The sequence below is a fragment of the Crocodylus porosus genome, unplaced genomic scaffold, assembly GCF_001723895.1.
Source record: "Crocodylus porosus isolate Cpor-Errol unplaced genomic scaffold, CroPor_comp1, whole genome shotgun sequence".
NCBI classification, from domain to species: Eukaryota; Metazoa; Chordata; order Crocodylia; family Crocodylidae; genus Crocodylus; species Crocodylus porosus.
Genome location: NW_017728947.1, coordinates 35142385 through 35154550, shown reverse-complemented (window position 1 = coordinate 35154550; position 12166 = coordinate 35142385). Strand labels below are relative to the sequence as shown.

At 45.0% G+C, this 12166-nt stretch overlaps 1 protein-coding gene across 1 annotated transcript in view; it reads right to left on the bottom strand.

Moving 5' to 3' along the window:
* Positions 1 to 12166, bottom strand: part of PRR5L (proline rich 5 like) — a 41416-nt gene that overhangs the window by 10509 nt on the left and 18741 nt on the right. The window contains exons 4-6 of the mRNA XM_019552136.1: positions 8364 to 8421; positions 3686 to 3777; positions 430 to 570 (exon numbers count right to left, since the gene is read on the bottom strand). Coding sequence (XP_019407681.1) covers positions 430 to 570; positions 3686 to 3777; positions 8364 to 8421 — 291 coding nt within the window. The remainder of the gene's footprint in view (positions 1 to 429; positions 571 to 3685; positions 3778 to 8363; positions 8422 to 12166) is intronic.

The window sequence follows — 12166 nt, the reverse complement described above, 5'->3', positions numbered from 1 at the left end:
TTCATCTGATTTCATGAACTCCTCTGAGGCAAACCATCCCTGCCACTATAAAGCTGTTGAAACAGATGACCTGGCATATGACATTGCAAGTATGAGAAATGAGATCATTTAGGGATGCTAGAAGATGATGATTGGTTAAGTGAAACAAAAGCACTGAGATAACTCATGGCTGTGAAGATCATATACCAAGGAAAACATGCCAAGATCAAACCCGGAAGGATAGTTTAGACCCACCCTTCTCTCTGCTCAGGAAAATTCAAGTGACAAGGTTTAATGGTCAGTTTAGCTCTATTTTCATATGAAATGTCCCCAAGTGAATACATACAACTCCCTCCTTTCCTCCTTGTCCTCTATCCAGGGACAATATGAATTAGGTAGTTGTGTGCTTATGTGGTGTCTTTGAAAGAAAGAAAAAAGGCTTTTCCCCACCTGTAGAATTAGCAGCATCTGGACAATGGAAGCTGGGATCTTTGTCTGGACCAGGGGAAGAATTTCTTCCAACTTCACTTTTAACAGGACCAAGTCTCTGAAACCAAGTAGGGCAATTTGGCGGATGGTCAATTCCTGACCCTGAAAAAAAAATAAAACACAGTGGAAAACATGTGCACAGTATGTATATAGCACAAGTACACACACATGGGCAGCCTGTCTTGCAAGTTACTGTAATGGTAGAGCACTCGTTAGGGAATTTCTAGTGCTCCTCAATAGCTTATCTGAGTATCACTGCCTTACTCTATGTCTGATCTAGGTGGCAAAACCTCAGAGCTCCGGCTTCAATCCAAATCTAGTGGGAGTCAAGCAAAAGTGAGCCACAATCTCAGCAAGAGGTGTAATGGTTGCAGTTAGGGTGGGCAATGTGAAGTCAAGGGCTACTAAAGCAGTTGTGCTGCCCCTCAGTTGTGTGGGGTAACTTTGCATATAGTGTACCTGAATTATGCCTATTTCTGATCTGTGTCAGATCTCATATTTAATTCAACTTTTAACTTTGGAAATTGCCAATGAAAACACAATTTAATTAATTACTTAGTTATCTCTTCAGTTTGGCCAGACCATCCTGCCCAACTCTGTCCATCAGGATGAAGAAAGCAGTGGCTTTGGTTTTCCAACATAAATATTTTTTCTTCCCAATATTATTTTTTTGCATTAATGAGCTGTTAAACCTTTTTCATGTGCACCATCAAGATGTCAAAATATTTCACAGTACATTTCTCACACAACAAGTTAACCTAATCCAACACTGATGTTATTGTTAGCCTGCGCTAGGCCTGGCACACAGCTGCTAATCTCCTGCACCATCAAATCAGCTGCAGCAAAGGTTTAACTGCTGATATTTTTCCCCCCTCCTTTATCCTGTCCTATGTGGAGACTCTCCAGCTCTCTACTGCAAGTTAACCTCTGCTCTATGTTCTGCTGTGGGATCATTTTACAACCTCCATCACACACCCAGTGAAGCAAATATGACTGGTGGGAATAAATGCCAGTTAATCATTAATTCATAATGGGTTTAATGCTGCAATTAGCAATTACATCAATATTCAAGTAAGACCTATAGCCGATGGCATCAAGTTTGGCCTGGCCATTAAACAACTGCTTTGCTCTTTTAAAACATCAGAGTGTTTATTTGGAAATCCCAGGGTGTTGAGAGCAGCACAAAGGACTGAATTGTATTTTTGCAGTAACAGGACACTTTTTCCTATTTATTTCAGTTTAATACCTCTATTTAAAGTCAAAGCACCACAAGATACCAAGGAAGAAAGGTGATGCCTTCTTTTTCTGCCCATGCCTAGTACAGCAGTCAATTTGACCTTAGTATCTCAGTGGAAGGCAATGACCTCTTTAAATTGTTTTCATCTATATGGGAAAGTTAGGTCTCCGCGTGGTTTAAGTTCATATCACAAAAGCCATAATTATATCCCCATAGAGGCAAGGAAATCACAGCCTAGTGATGTATCAAAACTGACTGAACCCTCTCAACAACAAAAGGCAGCTCCTGCAGACCCGTATGAAGCAACTGTGTTGAGGAAAATTTGCAGTCCAATCATCAATGTAGTACCAGATACGGGGACAAGTACAGTTTATTTGTGTAAGAAAGGCACTGGAGTGGGATACAGCTGATCAGGATTCAGTTTCCAGCTCTGCCACAATTTTTTTTGTGTGACCCTGGGCAGGTCACTTAGGCCCAGATTGCTAAAGGTACTTAGGTGCTTAGATTTCACCGTTTTCAATGGCAGTTATACACCTAAAGAACCTGGCCCTTCCGTTTCTCTGTTCTCCTTCCATTACTTCCTTAGCTTGTAGGATCTTTTATGAGCAGCTCAGATAATGGTGCTCCAAAGAAACACTAAAGGAAAGTCTATAAATAAATTTAGAAAAGGTTGTCAATATTTTAATCTTGATAACATCTTACTTTAAGAAGCCACACAGCACTGCAGAGACTTTGGCTCAATTTCTCTCTAGAGAGAGAAACCCATTCTGCTGGTAGGATGCCAAAGCCCATAGGGTCAGTAAATGTCACTGCTCAAGGAACCAAAGTATCTCTACACTACACTAAAGTCTTCAGTGGACAGACATATCCTTACCCTGTTAGGGTAGGCAACTCCAGGCCTCCAAATTAAGCACAACAGAAAAAGTGCAGACCTCTCCGTTGCACACTTTCCCCTAGCTCCACCCTTGTCCCCTTCCCCACAAGCTCCTCTCCCACACATGTGCACATACCTTCTAGCATCTGCAGCAAGGAAACAATAAAAACAAATATATCAGAGAAGTTTCTTTATACAAATCCTTAGCCCTTTTAGGAAATGCCAGCTTTACTAGGATAACAGGAAAGGGCAGCCTTCAAGTCTTACCTGCTGACTTTCAAGTGATAAAAGAAAAAAAAGGCAAATGTATCTACTCCTGGAAAGACCATCTCTGGCTACAAGCCAAAAAGGAAGGGTAATATTGCATTTTCCTTTCTTCCCCTACCGCAGTTAAGGCACTGTCTGTGCCAGTTAGATTTTAAAAATGTCAGGTTGTGGCTTGGACTAAATGGACTTCTAATACAAGTAGTCCATACAGTGTTGACTGTTATAAAATAGGTACCCTGGGGTAGACCACAGTGTCTTGACTTCAGTTTGATTCAATAAGACCTGTGGATTTCTCAGCCACTGGGGTGCCTCTGGCTCTATCCGGGGCTCTGCCTTTGGCACTTCACTGACTCTGCAACTTCAGCGACTGGTCACCAAAGGCTGGTTGGCATTAGGGTAAATCCAAGTCTAGTAAATCCAGGAAAGCATTATCAAAGGAACAAATGAAGGTATGTAACTTCCACTGCTTTTAATTTTGGAAATGGGACCTTGAAAAATCTTCCATGGCACCTCAGATGTTTTATTAGTAAGGGGCCACATAAATAGGGAGAAATCAATGATGCCACTTTAGACCTATTTACAAGTACTCAGCAGCTGAGTTTAAAAATGGAGCATCCTTCAGAAGTGCATATAAATTTGTTTTGCTGAGTTTTTAGCATCAGAAATTCAACTGAGGAACTCTAAATGAACATATTTAGCACTTTTCTCCAATCATGAGAAATTGGAAAATGTCCAAGAAGTTAAAAAAAAATGCCTCTTTTGGTTAAAGTGATTTTTTTTTACATTTTGTTACATTACCTCTTCTCCCTGCCCTCAGGTTGTATGTTAAACCAGTTTACCTGGACTGGGTAGAATATCGCTTGGAGCGTAGGAAGGGTCTCGGTGAAGAAGTGATCCCAGATCTGAGAGAGGAGATCAATGCGATCTTCACCTAAATGTCAGGAATTTGGACAGAGAAAGTCCTTTTAGCCACCAGGTTAATGTCTCCAGGCTCTTTGCCCTTCCAAGTAAGTCCTGTTAGGCTCAAACTCCAAAACAGCTAGCTTCAGCTAAATTTTTCTTTGAATGACAGAGACAAAAGCCAGTGGCCAGAAACTGCTGAGATGTTCACAGTCCTAAGAGCAGTTCTGCCCAAAACATTAAACAGGGCATTTACAGTAAGAGGCCAAAGTATCTCCTTAGACTTAGGGTCTAGATTCACAGGCAAAGAACTTTTCAGTTTTGCATCTAATAACCAGAAGCTAATGTCCCATTACGGTCCCACTGCAGCAGCTGGGAAGAAACAGCAGGAGCCAGCCACTACTGTGTGTTTTGCAGAGGCTGAGTCAGGAGACTGTGCTGTATGGGTGGCTCTTTGAAGAGCAACATTAGTTCTGATATTTTTGCTGTCCCAAACATGGAGCCATAAGTCACAGACCCCTTGTGCACATAAACATCCATGGATGTGTGGCAAACTAGAAAGCCATACAAATGAGAATGTCTCTTCTACCAGAGTTTTTCGTCAGACACCTGGCAACTCAGATTTCCAAGTGAAACTTGTTCAGTTGTATCAATCCGGACACAACAAAAGCCCCTAATATTGGATCATTAAAACTACAGACTGAAAGCCATGCTACCCAGAAACCTCCTCACAAGAACGTAACTTGACCACCAGGGGCCATAAGGTGATATATCAGCAATCATACAGCTGGTGAATGTAGTAGTGTAGGGTTTGGGGGTTCAGTTATGAGAATACAGAACTTACAGCACTGCTCATGTTTCCAAATACTTAAGCTGTGATCTCCAAGCTACTTAGGATAAGAGTTGACAACCTGCAGCTCACAGGCCAGATCCAGTCCACCAAGGCATTGGATCTAACCTGCAGAACTGGGGCCTCAGCAGCAGTCAGCAGCAGGGGGCTTTGCCCACATTGTGCCATGGCTGGGCAGCAAAGAGAAGCAGCAGCAGCAACCAGATCCTAGTGCTGGCCTGTCGCAGACCCGAGCTGGGGCATGCTGCTGGAAAACATTGCTGATGCTGATTGCTGACTTAGGGGAGTGGCACTAAATCTTTTGGCCCCGCAAGACAGGTAGTCCGTCTGTGGGCTGGGCTGGGCCCTGTGTGCAAGATCGGAGCCCATGCTGCCCCTGCATGCTCCAGTTAGGGCTCGTGCTGCCTTGGTCCAATCTCACATGCCAGGATCAGCCCTGCCCTGCCCTGCCCAGCCAAGCTACAAAGCTATGTGGACATATGGCTTTATGGCAGACTATGTGGAACATGGGAGCGGCAATTAATGGTGCCACTGCTCCCCTGCTGCCAAATATTCGGACCTGGGGGTAGGCCTACAGGTCAGATTACATGGCTCTACAGCTTTGGAAACTCAGCCTTAAGCCTGTATGTAGCAGCAGTATCAGTTCATGATACAGAGACTTTAATATAAGCTGCATTTCCTTGGAGTGTTGCCGATTAGCACCCAAATGTTTTCACAAATAAAGGGAAGTTTTACAAAGAGTCTGTTTGTGCTTTTATGTTTCCCATAGATTGTTCCCCTGGCACACCTGTAGCACAGCACCCTTGCAAAACGGGACTTACAGAAGAGAAACTACAACAGTCTAACTTAACTCTGCAAACAGGATTTAAAGGCCACGTCCAGCTGAGCATGGATATTTGGTTCCCCAGGGACAACCAGCAGTGGGACATCTTGTGCCACTGCTAGTTGTCTCTGGGGAAAGCCCATGCCATGCACCATTTGGCATACATTAAGTTACCCTGGGTGGGGTAGAGGAGGCCGGGACCAGCACAGTTGCTGGTCCCAGCAGCCTTATCCCAGGTCCTGGGGCCCAGGGAAGCTACAGCCAGGTAGCTTCTGCAGCTTGGACCCTGCCCGACAGCTGGAGTGTGGCTCCAGTTTTGGGTGGCTTGGCTCCAGTTTTGGGTGGCCTGCGCTGTCCCCACATGAGCTGCTCTGCTTTTTTACTGCACAGGGTTTTTTGACCCCTGAATCTCCAGGGGTCACCCCCTCAGACCGCAGCGAAAGGCAGCAGCATTGGAAACACCTGAATGTGTATGGCTGCGCTCATCTTGGACACAGCCACAAGGAGTAAAGGCCCTATTGACTTCAACAAGATTGTGAGGTAGGGTTTATGGAATCAAGCCTTAATCTGCTTTTTAACCACAGTGAAAGGGATATAGCCTACCCGCCCATCCGCCTCTGAGCCAGTAACATATTTAGCAGCACTGGCTACTGAGTAAAAAGAGAAAGATGGAAATGTATGTGGTTTAGTTTCAGGATTTCCTCCTCCCTCACACCCACTCCCTAGAACTATGCTCTTGCTTTGTGGGGGGGCTAGAATTAAATGCTCCAGAATACTTTCTCTTACAAGAGAGGGAAATGATGTATTTGTTTTAGAAGTCATAAATCCCACTGAAATTAAATGGAAAGTTTTTAAGACTGTGTCTAGGAAAACAAGGTAAAACTGGAAGTTCTGATTACAGAAAACATGCGCTGAACTAATAATGGTGCCATATCCATAGCACAGGCGTTACTTCATCATCTCCAAACTGGCCCAAGAGGTCCCTTTGTGGAATCAAAACTTACAGTGAAGTGTGCACAAGCAGTGACAAGAAGCCAGATTCCCTGGAATAAGAATTTGGATAGTTTTATAAAAGATATATCCATTTTAAAAAAATCTATGGGAAGAAAAGAAGAAAAAAAAATCCATAAATGATCTGAGTCCTAACTGCGGCGCAGAGATCGTAATGTACCACGTCTACAATACTATTTCAGACACAGGCCATATAAGGGAGCATATTTGCATCGTTAGGTAGGAGGGGTTGCTATCAAACTAGAACAGAAGCAACCATCACTCTTCCCAAGTCATTCCAGCTGGATCTTCACTTGTACGTGAAGTTGGGTAACTCATGAATGTGTGATAGACTGGGGCTTAGCTTTTTAAATCTGAATCACAAATTGCAACAGCTTTACATAGAGGCATTAGGATTTGGTCGGTTGGTTTGTTAAATGATCAATATTTGTTGAGGAACTGGTAGCTAAAATAAATGCCCTTTTTAGGACACTGAACAGAATTTCACATTTAGCTTTAAGATACAGTCATGTGAACAATTTAATGCGAAGAGAAAAAAAAAGGTGGGGGGGTGATAGCTGTCCATGTACATAATCTTATCCCATGGGAAATGGAAGCAGTTTAGCTCGCAATGACAGAGCCTGGGGAAACAAAAGCATTACAACAAATTCAGAGGGGTTGGAGCCATATCCAGGTGTCTGCTGTTACACTTTGGTAAGTGAAACCAGGACAGCTTAAACCTGAAAGAAACAGGGCTCAGCTACTGCAGTTTAGCTTTCACTTACAATAGGATAAGACCAGGCACATTGACAGTAACCATAGAGCAATAAAACTCCAGCCCTATTCACACCACAGTAAATTGTTCGTATGTCCATAACCATACTTTGCATATTCCATTCCTTCCTTCCCGTCCCGTCCCCTCCCCTCATCCAAAGAGGCAAGCAGTACATTAAGGACACTTAACTGACTGCTTCTTATGAAGCACATTGGACCCTGGGAAAGGGGCAACTCATGCTGTAGGTCATGCATTGGATTGCAACTGCTCAAGTCCCATGAGTTCCTTGTCAAGCTGAGAAATCAGCTTAAAAGAGAAGTACCAACAGTGATGTGAGAGTATGTGAATTCACTAGTGTTTAATGACCTACACAGAGAGGGTTAGTGGGGAGGCTGACTTGTGATCCAGTGTTGTGTCCTCTGACTGGCAAGTGGCAGTCTAGTTTTCAAGAAGAGCTGTCCATGCCAGTCTGATTGAGCAAACCTATAATAAACATGACTTATCACCACAGACCAACCCCGATGGTTGCTCTGCCACTGCCCTTCCCCCACCAGACATCTAGATGCCACAGTCCTGATTAGGAACTAGTGCCAGCAGCTAACAGAGCCACCTGCTCCTCGCATATGGAAATATCAGTCCCCACTGAATTTTCATCCTCTTCCAGGTGCAACACACATTCCTCTACATTTGCACAATGCCTAGTAGTTAAGCATTCAAAAGAAAGGACACAAAATCACTGGCACCAGAGTTACAGTCAGAGATATCCCTTGGCCTTACAACAAATATTTTCAAACCATCTCAAGGTATTAGGCAAGAGCCTGAGAAGCTTAGCACTCTGTTTGAAAGAAGTACCCACATCAAAAAGCTTTAGTAATTGGGTTCCAAACTGCATTTCAGAATGATATTTGAACCCGGTGAAGAAAAGGGCTAATGGCAGAGTCTTGTATGTACCTCTGATTCAACATAGTCTGATCTGCCAAGCAACGTAAATGATTCACTGCAACCTCACTCCCAAAGGGGAGTGTGGACATCCTGTCCAGATAGGATTTTAAATCTTCCAACCACATGAGTACTGTGGAGATGGTATTTTTTCCCCCAAGACATGCATCTCAGCTGTCCAAACATCAAAGGGTGACTCACAAGGGCCCATCAGGACCAAAGCAGTCTCTCAGTACTTGCCTTCACACAGTTTAACCTTCTCCTCTATAAACAGCAAGCCCTTCACAAGGAGCTGGTTCTGCCAAGAGAGAAGAAAGAGACATGCATTTGCCTTTTCCAAGACTTAAAATAAACATTCAAGACCGTGCATGGTTATGCATGGTATTTACTTTACATGCAGGAACCTAAAAATTAGTCATAGCCTCCCAGTGCTGCCATCTGAGTGGGTCACATAATAAAGCTCACACAGGCTAACTTGCTTGTCAACTGCAGATATTTCTGAGCAACAGAACAGGTGTAGAAAAAAATCATAGTATTTATAACACTATCACACTTTACCATATTAGGAGGAAGAATGATTTTGGGTTTAGGCTGCAAGACTAGGAGTCAATGAGAAGTCTTCTGTAAGAAAAATAAATCACTAAAGGCTAGATTTATGAAGTCATACGTGCATCTTCAGGCATCTAAATATCTTTGTACATCTCACCCATATGTCTCTATATTGTCTTGGTTCCCCATTTGTAAAAAGGGATTTATAGTATTTATCTATCTCTTAGTGCTATTGGGGGAAGAAAAATTAGTTATTCTGAAATGCTCTGACCATCTCAGATGGAAATAGCAGAGAACCATAAATAACTGTTAGCATTTCAGAAAAGCTGGGCCCCACCACAGCCATCACATGGTGTTTTTCGGGCTCTTTGGAAATGCTGCAATATCAGAGCAGCCCTGAGTACTCAGGGACATGCTTTTCATGATGAAATTATGTCGCTCACTGGTTTTATTTGTTCTTTTCTAAATGGCATAATATCCCTGCGACCTGGTACAGAGGTCACAACTGTGCAGAGGTCACAACCTTCGTCCCCAATTCTTCTTTTACCAGTCTTAATGCGCAGTACACAATATTCTGCCACAAAGAGACAGACCTCACACCAGCTGGAGCCAATGGCCTCCCTACCACATACTCAGATCCACACCGTCACTCTGGATGCCTGAAATGCTTTTGCGGTTATCTAATAGGGTGCGCTGGATCATGAGGTAAGCAAAAGGTTACAGCATGAATCAGCTCAAGCTAGGAAGAGAACAGCATGTCTCTGCATCTTCCAAAGCCAAGAACAAAAAAAAAACAATAGAGGACTGTAGTATTGCTGATCATGTCTGTTGCTTTGTGACCCTTTCCTTAGTGCCCTGTTTCTACAGTAAGACAGGCTTGCAGAACAAAGTCCTATATTTTAGTCTAGGGCAGGACAGCCCTTGAGGAGTGAAGTTGAAACCCATGAGCTCCTGCTCAACCACTGCTCCTGCTGTACCAACAGCTGGGGGCTGCAGACTCCTCCTTCCTCTTCCTGCCTCTGCCCCAAAGGGTGGCACAGCATTGCAAAGCATGGGAGGGCATGTGGTACAGCAGTGTGGAAAGGTGCCCACATAGGCACATGGTGCAGCAGTGGGAGGGGTACTGAACAGATGTGTGGTGTAGTAGAGTGAACGCTAGTGCAGCCCACAGGGTGTACAGCCCCTGACCACTTGCAAGTTGGACAGCCCTAGTCTAGGGCATCATGAGGGAAGGAGGGCATCATTTTTGTAATGTTAATAAAATAAGTTCCACAAGTCTTCAGCAAAACAGATTGAGACTAAGGGTGTGAAGAAAGATCTGCATCTCTTATTAATAAGGCAATGTCTGTGTGCACTAGCCTAGACAGGCGGGAGGGGGGAGGGGAATTTATTCTTCACAATGGTCTCAAGGTAGCAATAGCGTGAAGTGCTCCAGTAAGTAAATACTTTTTTAAATTCAGTACAGCAAGCAGCTACTTTTGCTCCTGATGAAAAAGTCACATTTCCCCCTCGACATCTTTGCCAAGATTTCAGACTGAAGCAATGAGCCACTGAAAGACCAACAGTTCATAACTTGCATACGAGGAGGCCTCAAACCGCTCCATGCAACAGGAATTTGCCCCAAATAAACAGTCAAATGTTGTTCTCAAGACAATGAGGCTGCATGGGATACAGATCAAGACATAATTTACCTCCAAAATATATACATGCCAGGAAAAGCTTGTTAGAAGAATCATTTTTAGATACAAGTCCAGTTAATGCAGTTTACTTCACAAACGTGACCTAAAGACCAATGCTTTAATGCACATCCAAATGGGAAAAACACAGGTGGAGTGTATACAGCCCTCATACTTTATTATTAATAACACAGTAGTAGTGTCTAAGGCAACAGTTCCCAATCTTGGGGTTGCGATCCCATCTGGGGTTGTAACAATAAAAAAATGGGGTTGCAAAGACAATCACAGATTTTCTCTTTTAAAGGAGAAAAGAGCAGAAAATGGTGGGTTTCCCCTTGCTGGATGGCAGAGTTCCAGTCTGCAAGGTGCTGCTTGGGGCTGGGAAGAGCAGGAGGACAGTGATCAGGCAGGGGGGTGCCACATGTATATGCACACACACACACACATACACACATGCACGTGGCTGCCAGGAAGCATGAAGAGCAGCTCCGGCAGCTCCTTCCAGGTAAGTCTATGGTTGCAGGGCAAAATTGAGGCCCCCATGGTGAAGGAAGGAGGAAGGGAGTGGGGCAGGGCTGGGGCTGGGTTAGTATATGGGACCTGGGGCCAGGGTGGGAATGTGGGGCCTGGCTGGGGAGCAGGATGGAGCCATGGGAGGCTCATCTGGGGGGCATCAGGGTGGCTGGCTCCTTGCTGCTGCATGCACTCCTGGGGAGGCATGGGGGGGCATGCGCCCCCCCCAGATTTGTGCACAGGGCACAGGTGAATGTGAGATGTCTGTTGCAGGCTTGGGGCTCCCCACCCTGCTGCCCTCCCCGCAGGGCCTCCACAGCAGAGCGGGGCAGGAAGGCTCAGTACCACTGCTGGGAGGCTCACACTGGCCACACTGCCATGGTGAGGCACCCCCTGCCCACCCAGTAGCTGCAGCGGGTGCAACTCTGCACTGCCACCACTGCTGCCACTGCAGGCGGTGCCTCACCCTGGTGGCACAGCTGCCATGGGGCTCATGGCAGCAACACCAAGCCCTGCTGCCCTCCCACACTACGTCCGACCTGCTGGGCCATGGAGAGGGCAGCAAGGCAGGGAGCCCCGAGCCTGCATCGGGCAGGCCACATCCACCCCCACCCTTGGGCTCTCTTCCAGCCATGCCATCCATGGGGGAGTGGGCAGGGCACTGGCAGGGTCAGGGCCTGCAGGTGGACAGCCAAGGGCACCTAGAGGGTGGGAGGCTGTGGATTGGGAGTGAGGGTCCATGCTGAGGAAATGGGGTCATGCTGAGGAAAAGACTGGGAAGCACTGGCCTAAGGTTTGGCTTTTGCTACTGGACACTCATAGTAGTTTCTGTGGACCAGCCTTTGCTACCACCTAGTCCCCTCCTGGTGTGAACTGTAACATATGCATCAAAACTGACCAGGGTAGTTCTGCTGGTTTGTTCCAGGGACTTGAAATTGTTGATATACATAGGGGTGAGTATGTGAGGAATGGAGCCCTAAGGAGTTTTTGCAATTGAATTTTTCATCTATTTGCAAATGAAGCACAAATGACTGTCGTTAACGTTAGTTAAAAAGTTCCAAATGCCGATAAGAGAAAACAATTCTATAGCTAGCAGAACCATGGTTCTTATGGTTGCCTCCGGTGGTTCATAGCTTTCAGCTTAAGAGTATTTGACTTTCTCAATGCTACTGATATTCTTTACCCTCTGTAAACCACCAGTTCACACCAAAACTGGCAACGTTAGGAGAAACTCATGACAAATGTATTTTTAAGCACTAGAATAGCCAGATGTGCTTTGAGCAATCAGATAATATCATGCTTAAA